Source organism: Schistocerca piceifrons, chromosome 5, assembly GCF_021461385.2.
Source record: "Schistocerca piceifrons isolate TAMUIC-IGC-003096 chromosome 5, iqSchPice1.1, whole genome shotgun sequence".
NCBI lineage: Eukaryota > Metazoa > Arthropoda > Insecta > Orthoptera > Acrididae > Schistocerca > Schistocerca piceifrons.
Window position 1 is genome coordinate 504,755,937 of NC_060142.1, and position 10,014 is coordinate 504,765,950.

Sequence of the window (10,014 nt, forward strand, 5' to 3'; positions counted from 1 at the left end):
TTCAAACACATTTGAACATTTGTTACATTAATTATAAACTTGTTGCATTTTTTTAGTACTGAATAGGTAAGACAGTACATTCTTTATTTACATTTAGCATCATAAGAATTGTAGTAACATATAAATTTGCTACTTGATCTGCAGATAGGGATAGAAATATTATTTTCTTTTGAGGGTGGAAAATAATTTTTAGAAATTTTCCAGGAAAGGGGTGTTAGCTAACTCGATTTGTTCATTAAGAATATAGTCTGGGGTGCTGTTTTTCTATGTCTTCTAATATATTCATAGTGCCTCCTTTTTCTGATAGATGCAAAATTTTTAAGTTGTTCTCAGTGTTTCTCACTGAATGGTTTTCTTCAGCAATATGGGCTGCAAATGCAGATTTGTTCAAGTTGCCAAGCCCTAAAGCATCAATGTGTTCTTTGTGTCTAACTTCCAAACTTCTGCCTGTCTGTCCAATGTAGAATTTTGGGCATGTATCGCATTTGAGTTTGTATATTCTTGATTTACCGTAGGGACTCTTGGAGGTATTTACATCACGGATTACTTTTTATTGTAATTTATTATTTGTGGAAAAGCTGATTGTGATATTTTTCTTTTTAAGTAAGTTTTCTATTTCGTATGATAGTGGGCCTTTGTATGGGAGAGTAGCATATTTAGGTTTGGCTTGTGTGACACACTTATTTAGCTTGGAGTGCGTGTAAGAAGGTTATCCGGCTATATTATTAAGATAAAAGAATTACCGTATCATGAACTAGCGGATACCTTGACTAAAGAGTATGGCTAGGAAGAAGAAGATTTGTGGACACCGCGGGAAATGTAAATCTGGATGCCGGACTGGACTCGAACGCTCGTTCCCAAGTATCCGATTACAGCGACTTAACTTCTGAGTCATCTCTATCGCTGGAGTTTTTGTTTGAGATAACTCTGTCTATACAACAATAAGCTGAAAGTATCTTCGGAAACGACAGAGAAAAGACAATTACTAGAAGAGTAACATAATAATTGTTCATACATACAATACCAGGAACAAAAATGATCTGCACAAGGACTTAAAAGCACTTACTTTAGTTCAAAAAGGGGTCCACTACTCAGGAGCACTCATCTTCAATAATTTGCCAGAAAACATAAAAAATTTATTTACAAATAAAGATCAGTTTAAAAGGAGCCTGAAAGACTTACTAGTGGCCAACACCTACTACTCCATTGACGAATTTTTTAATAGAAACAAATGATGTATGTACTCATACTATTAGTATTGTTATTTCAGCTTAAAAAAAATTGACATGTTCCACATCCACGAGGGTCTCCTCAGCACGGATCTATGGAACGAAAAATTAATTTAATCTGATCTAATCTCTAATCTGTACACAATTTTAACTGGATATTTAATACACTGTTAATTTCAAAATTTGCTTAACAAGCCAAAATTTTGGCACTATGTATATTTGTTTCAGTTATTTTGACTTGTTACATTAAAATAACTTTATGTGATGTTTTTTCCAATGCATTGGCATCGGCCTCACGACTGTAATTTGGCTGTGAACCATGAGCCTTTGATTTGGTTTGCACTGTTGAAATTAGAGGGGACGGTATCTGCAGCTAAGTAACATCATTAAGCATGTATGATACGGCCGAGTCGTTATTATCTGGTTACAGCGACTGGCCGCCCTACGATAAGCGGACTGAAAGCAAAGTGCCTCGCTGTGAGAGGCGTTGATGGATCGTAATAGCTTATCTCAACTGCACTGCGACACCACGAAGCTGCTGACACAGCACTCTCTCTCTCTCTCTCTCTCTCTCTCTCTCTCTCCCTCTCTCTCTCTACTACCAGGAATGACGAGCTGAGGCTGCGCGATGAAAATTCTGTACGTCCTTAGGAACGAGTAGCTAAATCGTGTTCTTGGAACTGACAGTGATTGGTAGGGAAGAGTGTTGTAGCGAGGAACACACCATCTTTCCTGGTCGGCGTTCCATTCTAGTGACTGCTTTTAGCATCACGTAAAAACATGCGAACCAGAAACCGCCACAAAAAGTTTCCGGCCTTTTCTACTACTTTTGCTGTTATGAGACGTGAGGTTGTGATCTACGCAGCTGTTGTACATATTTCGAGTTCCACATATTTGAGAGCTGAGTAATGTATTAAAGATATCTGGAGGGTACTGTTAATTCCTCAGTTACAGATTTTTGTAGTGAATAAAATCCTATATATTTTTAAAATTAATGACATAAGTCGTAGATGGTTAAGCCATTCTTCGTCAATCGTGCATCATCTTGTGCCTTGGAGCGGAAGGTCTTTGATCATGGAACATGTGCTCATTAGAAATTTTGCAAAGAGTTAAAGAATTAATAAAACACGAAAGTAAAGATAGTAGGTACAGGAACATTAAAAATAAATAACACATTACAGAGAAAAAAGTTCTCAACTTCTACGAGGAACTTGCGTACAGAATCGAAGGAGTGCGCCCCAAGGAAATCTTTAACTTATTTTTTTGTAGATCTCTTGAAATACACTGTCACCTGATCTTACCAGTACGCGTTTTGGAGGATTATACTTTATCATCTTAAGAACGATTTGTCCATCCAGCTGTTCTGAGGAATCTGTTGCGCTGCTGGCAACTTTGGGTAAAAACTGCTTTAATACATCGTACAAGTTTATTAGAATACTTAAATCGCTTACATAAACGTTAATATGAATATAAACGCCTTTCAGTGTCCACTGCTTACCTATACAATCAAAACATTCTCTTAGTTTTTAGTCTATAATAAAATAGATTTGCGGAGAGTGGTTGTAAAAAAAGTCCATGAAATCAGGAGGATTCACTTGTGAGTTCCGAAGTCCTACCTTCAGTGCAGCTATCACAATGACTGTGTGTGGGGAGTTAAAGAGAATAAGTTAAAATGGTTGAGCAGTTCCTCAGAAGTCACACATTTCTGAAAAATGCTCATCAGTGCTTGAGGTGGCATAAAGAACGACGCCACTGGAGAGTGGGTTACTGAACAAGTGGTGTGCAGTGATTAAACACGCTGCACCCTGTGGCGATCCGATGGAAGGGCTTGGATTTGGACAAGAACATTCCTGGCCTGGATTAATTCCCGGCTTGAACCCAGTGAAAAACTTCGAGATGATCTGATAGAATTACATTTTCCTGAAACATATGAGTTTGATAACTAAACAAGCTGAGGTAATGAATTAAAATTTGTGCCACGGCTAGCATTTCAACCCAGGTGACCCGCTCACTAGTCATATATGCTAACCAGAACGTCGCAGTAGCACTGTGGCTGCCTCCCCTGCATGAAATACCCTAACCCAGTGTCCTCTCTAATACAAACATCGGTTCACAACTTCAGCCCATTTAAGAAGGAAAAATGAACTGAAGTTTGTGTTAGGTTGGGCACTGGGGTAGAGCAGCCCATGCAGGTGTTTTAGGCGCTGTGCTACGGTGCTGTAGTGCCTAGCATGTCTGTCTAGTAAGGGGGAGACCTAGTTTCAGGTCCTGGTTATAGCACAGTTTTTAATTCATTGCTTCCACTTCTACACTAATCGAAGATTTTTAATGAGTTAGAATATCGACTTTGCTTAACACACCAGGGTCCAGCATCGCTACTGTCTGTGGTCTCAGCTTGATAGGGAGCTGTCTAAGCCCATTTTCATTTTTCTCGTATAACATTGCTTGTTAACCTCGTCTATGTGTTGCACAGAAGGCTTTTATAGGTGTTGTAGTCCCTTAGAAAGAGAATAAGCGAGATGAGAAAATATTTATTTAATAGCCAGTATGCTCTCCTGAACAATTCCTTATCCAAGAATTATCTCTTCAAGCATTAATGTGAGGATGTATGTATTCAAGTCAGTCGATGAGTTACGCCGAGACTTTCCTTTGCTGTCTGATAATGTAGTACCTTCGTCGATAATGTTGTCCAGAGAGGTCAGGCAAGGACCCTCGCGGTAGCGGACCCGGCTGGTGTTCTCGGCCGCCTCATTGGGTTCAGTCATAGAGCTGATAACCATGGATATTCGGTGGGATATGCTTTGGTGCGATTTTTGTTTCGGTTAGTGGGCACAGATACTTCTCTTTCCTTAGAAAAGCGCTTCACTAATTTCATTAAATGTTTATTATTTCGAATCGTGGAATTTACTTTCTTTAAATTTATTTTCGCGAATGATATTTGAATTTGATTTATTCCTTTGCTCATATCAGTACCAATCATGTACTACGAGCTATGGTGTTTATTTAATTAGAATCTTTTTGCGTTTAATTGAAAGAAGCGTTTCCTTATATTTCCGAGAGTAGTTTCTCGCAACGGAAGCAGATTGATGGTTTCATGTGATGATCCTCGAGTAGAAGAGAGATAGTTTGCAACTGATGTTGGAAGTTATCACCTTCAGCCATCAACTCGCAGTCGTGATAAGTATTAACGTGAATGTGATCTTGTGATCTGACATAGCTATTCTGTTTATGACGTGGAACCTCCATTATAAACGGTTTCAACGATGCCAACTGCCAGAACCTTGGTATTCTTTGCCAATATTTTCGTTTTTGATTCACATATGGTTTGCAGACAGATATACGTAAGTAACGTGCTTATAATGGTAGTATCAATGCACTACATGAGATTTTGTGACTAGGATTTATCTTTCCATTTAAAGTTACGTGCTTGATGTATGTTTGATTGTTTTGTGTTAATAGGCATATACTTGACCACTGCTATGACGCTGAGCAAGGCCAGCTACCATATGAAAGTATTACATAAAGTTACAGCCATACTGGGAACATGTCTTCATTTAACAATTGTCTGATGGCTGTGGATCCAGTCAAGAAAAAAAAACAATTGATGTATTTTTCGTCTAAAAAAGATAACAAGAGAGTGAAAGAGGAACGGGAAGGGTGTATTTATACTGAAGATTTTAGTATGGAAACAGATTTACTTCTGGAAAACATGATAATCAAATGAAATACACGAACACTTAGACTAAGAGATATTTTATTAGAAATAATTTTTACAATATAAATAACTTCATAAACATAAATAATTTTACAATCAGACTTTTGCATGTGACATATGTATCAGTAGTCGGTGGTGGTGCGCACGTAGTTGTTGCCGGAGGGCATGGAGACGCGCTCGACGCCGCCAGGGAAGAGTTTGGGCAGGTCTTGGTCGGGCACGTGCGGCAGGATCATCACCTTGGTGCCGGGCGTCCAGTTGGCGGGAGTGGCCACCACCTTCAGCCGGTCCGTCAGCTGCAGGGAGTCGATCACGCGCAGCAGCTCACTGAAACACCAGCAGACACGCGTCTCATCAACCATGCACAGAGTGCAGTGTACATGTGTGTGTGTGTGTGTGTGTGTGTGTGTGTGTGTGTGTGGAGGGTGTGGCAGCGGTACTCACTCGACGTTCCGGCCACAGGACGCGGGGTACACCATGGAGAGGCGCAGCCGGTTGTCCGGCCCGATGACGTACATGGCCCTCACCGTCATCGCCTTCTCCACGTTGTCCTTGTCGCGCTCGTCGATCATGTCCAGCTTGACGGCCAGCTCGCGCGTCTCGTCGGACACGATGGGGTACGGGAAGTCGCCGGGAATGTCCTTGCAGTACGACTTGATGTCCTGTGGACAACACAGGGGTAATATTCTCGAGCTCTGGTGTAAAATGTAAGTATTATGGAGCTTATTTATCTTACGATACACTCAAAAATAGTCATTAGTGTGGAAAACTCACATTGACCCAGTCGACGTGGTCCTTGAGCTTGTCACAGGAGAGCGCCAGCAGCTTGACTCCTCGCTTCTGGAACTCCGGGTTGTGGACGGCGATGCGGCCCAGCTCTGTGGTACACACTGGCGTGAAGTCAGCCGGGTGTGAGAACAGAACACACCACCTGTGCAACAAAGATATAAATTTGCAGGTTAATACTGTGTGACATATATTTCGAAGACATTTTTAAAGTTTTTCTGTGGCATTGTGTCTTCATTACAATTTTACAGGATAAAAATCGTTTACGGTACACAGAAAGGCAAATAAGAAGAAAGACTAACGGTGTTACAAGGAAATGAAAGGCCAAATTTTCATGTATTTAGGGGTGATTATTAAAAAAAGCATTTAATAGAAATAGCCTGACATTAATCGCTGTATGTAATAGAAAAATCATGCGGAAGAACTGTGTGAAGTAAAGTGTATATGCAAAGCTGCTATAATACAAAGAAAGCACAAATGTGAGCTACAAATAATTTCCGAAAGAAGTGATGTTTTGATGTTTTAGACCTGCTAAGAATCCAAGATAGCAAAATATTAAGAAACTGTGCTCACATATATATGATCGCAAACGAAAAATTAATGGAATGAATAAAGAAACGAAAGTTAACACTTCTTGGACATTTATACAGAATGGATGAAAATTTTATAACAATTTTACTAGCACCTCTGGAAGAATGAACAACTATCACCTGGATCAAAAGAATTATAAAAGACTTTGAAATCAATACAAAACAGTAAAACATTACAGCACAATTGATTTTGACATTAAGTTATCGATTGTATTCCTGTAACTACTATATCATTAATGCTCTGAGCAATCAATAAAATAAAAACACTTCCTAATTTTTCTCTCTTTGTCCGTCACAGTTGCTACCAAGGATGTGTTTCATGCAATAAATATAAACATTGCTCCTTTTACTACAGTGAAGTAAATATGAGTATGAATAGATCTGCTGTGTTAGCTCTCAGAGACTAGATATCTATCGATGCTAGATAACTTTACTTCAGAAGCTTAAATGCTGAATTTATGACGTGCCGTCGGAATGTGTTCCTGTGTACAGGATTAAACAATGTCAGTGCAATGACAAAAACGAAAGTTATTGTTGTGATACAAGCAGAAGAAATAACGACGAGAGACATAAAAGGCAGAGCTCGCTGAAAATATGCACTCTCTGCAAAGTTATCACATGAAAAAAGTCTCTACCCCTTCCACTCCTATGTTTCTTCCTCGCTATTAAGATGGCTGCTGTTGCTTTTCCTTCAAAATATGTAGATATGAATGATTTAATTCTCGATAAGATAGGCAACACAATTTAAATGATAAACATTTATTGCATGGCTCATTTACACAAAATTAACGCGCTTCTGAGATTGCGTCCGACCGATACGAATGCCACAAATTTTATGCCTTCTTCCAGACTGTACTTACTCCTTCATAGAAAAGGACATAGTGCATGCACTACTACAATGTGATAAATATAGCCATCCAAGAACAATTTCAGTGTAAAATATTTTAAAACTTGAGGATTATTTTTCAGTTAGTCTAGCACTTAGCACCATGAACAGATCCATTTTATCCGTCTTTAAGCAACGAGGAGATATACACAGAGTGAATCACTAACTCTTTCACCGCAAATATTTCGGGCATGGAGGGCACTATCGATAGGGAGTTCCCACAGAATAGAATAGTGGGCAAGGACGCGTATTTGTAGCCAATGAACGAATTTTGAGACGTTGGCGAAAGTGCAGTTTTTTACAACAGCTACAGATTTTAAATGGGACAATGCCTATTGATGGTAAAATCGTAAAAGTAACGCAAATGAGAATGTCAGTGGTATTTGTTGCAGTAAGCAAGTGCAAGTAATTTACGAATCTTCGTATATTGAACATTGCAAACATCGACAGCTCTTTGTTTCATCCTGTTGCTTAGATGCTAGGCGACAGTGTAACATTTATTTACATTATGTTGTGTGAACACTACGACTGCATTGCGACGGTACTGTCACTTGTTGTGTGATAGTGGACGCAGCAGGACGTCTTGGAAAAATATTACTTCCTAATGTCAAAAAAGCGGACATGTTAATGGTTTACGATAAACGTAAGATGTATGCCGTTCGTTTGTGTACAGTGTACGCCGGAAGATGTCAACAGGCGTCACCCTCTTCAAACAATTACGGATGATACGAAACGGCGTATTATTGCTGCATGCACTGCAGTTTCCACTGAAATACAAGAACGTGTGCAGCAATCGTTACGTGGCTTGTATTGACGCTGGTGGTAGTCATGTTGAGCACAGTCTTTGAGAGTACGTTGGTTCTTTACATGTCAGACCCCACATCGATACTGCATTGACCTTTGTTTGTCTTTCGCTTGTCCTAGGCAATGTCCCATTTAACAACACACCTTCGGAGACTTCGTAACAACTGTATGGGGCTGCACATAGGCACCAATGTGAAATTCACATTTTTTTCTACGACATGAAATAAACAACTGTCGGCGTTTACAATACTGAAACTACTGTATCTCGTAAACTACTTGCACTAGACTCCTGCAACAAACACCACTGGCGTTCTAATTTACTTTACTTTGATTTTGATACTAGCAATAGGCATTGTTCCATTGAAAAACTTGTACATTTTTTAAATAAATACACATTTGAAGCTCATAACAATCTGTATAGGCTTCATAGGCGGGCCCTTGCCTATCATTCCAATCTGTGAAATCCACATATCAATGGCGCCTTCCACTATCGAAATATTTGCGGTGCTAGTCTTAGGAGATTTACCCTGTACATCAAAACATAAGAAAAGAGAAACGAAAAATTTTTCATTTTCCAAGATAATTAATCTAGAAAGTACGTTAGTCTGACTCTAGCACCATGATAAAAGCTACAATTTTTCAATACGAGTATATATATGAAGTTTAAGAATTGAGGAGCGTTCCTTGAGTTTCAATATATGTATTGAAACATAAAAAAAGGCTACTCACTTCTCTTATATGCATATATGATTGTAGTTTGCATTATGATGTTGGATTCAAACTAATGTACTTTGTTGACTAATTAGCTCGCACAATTTTTCGGAATTTTTGGTTCGTCTTTATACAATTTGGTTAAGTAATACATGCTGTGATATATTTTCTAAAGAAGTAGGTAAGTATCTTGTTTGTATCATTAAGAGACCTAATTGCATCTGTAGAAATAGTCTCTGCCCGAAACGCATAAAAAAGGTCACGAAACAAGAACGCAATCCAAACACTTCATTCGTTTCGTGCATCGTGTTGTGACAAGTGAAAATAATTTGGCAGCAGCCACATATTTTGCTCAACTGCGTAAAAGAGAAACAAAAAAATGTACATAAAAAATTACAATTGTGTTACAAGCAGCGAATAAAACGGATTGCGTTATGTCGCGGCTGGGGGAGTTATGATATTACAAACCGTAATTGGCTAAGCAAGACAGATTCCTCTCAGTAGGCTAGCTTTTCTCGATAATAAGACGACGAGGCTAGCAAAACTTTGTTTGCGAAATACATATAGCTGAATTAATTTGAAAGAAGTGAGACCTAATTTACTGATAATGCGTAGAATAGAAATGGGAGAGAAACCATTAAATACTCCGTACAAAACAGAAGGAGAGCTTGTCGTGCAAGTATAGGGCTATTATTATATGGATACAGGAATGTTGAGAGATGAAAATCGTGATATTCCGTAGAATGACGAAAAACACAGAAATGTGAGTGTTGCAGCTGGGATACTCACGAGTCGCCTTTCCACTTGTAGAAGTCCAGTGGCCCCTGCGTGGAGGGCGCCTTGAAGTTGGGTACGATGCTCTCGAGCTTCATGCTGCTGCCTCTGTGTCTCTGTAGTGGTAGCCGGTGGTGTGCGGACTGACTTGGGAAGGCTGCGGCCGCTGCTTATATCTGCCGCGCTCCGTGCTGCGTCACCCGCACTGCTATCTCACAGTCACTGCGAAGCGGAAGCCCGCACTGTAGACCAGCGCGTAAGCACGCCGTCAATGGCGCTGCGGTACGCGAGGCATCGTGGCAAGCAGATGGTAGACACGAGGCGGGGGGACGGTAACTGTGTCCGGAGGACCGCTGCTTTCTCAAGGTCATTTCTGTATTCAGGAAATGAGCTTCGGTTGAAGACCTACGCCTACACGCTACATTTACATTCCGAAAGCCACGGGTAAGCCACCTTGTAGGTTCTGAAGATTCTCTGTGTATCACTGTCCCATTTACGCTTTCCTTTCCAAGTCGCTAA

The 10,014-nt window shown here is 39.8% G+C and overlaps 1 protein-coding gene across 1 annotated transcript; it reads right to left on the reverse strand.

The window, feature by feature from the left end:
• Window positions 1-4,966: 4,966 nt before the first annotated feature.
• Window positions 4,967-9,626, reverse strand: LOC124798556 (peroxiredoxin-6-like). Its single transcript, XM_047262013.1, has 4 exons — window positions 9,511-9,626; window positions 5,719-5,875; window positions 5,389-5,606; window positions 4,967-5,271 (listed from the first exon to the last, which is right to left on the reverse strand). Exons 1-4 carry the CDS (start codon window positions 9,591-9,593, stop codon window positions 5,067-5,069), a joined length of 663 nt encoding a protein of 220 aa, XP_047117969.1. The 5' UTR covers window positions 9,594-9,626; the 3' UTR covers window positions 4,967-5,066.
• Between the last annotated feature and the right edge of the window lie 388 nt (window positions 9,627-10,014).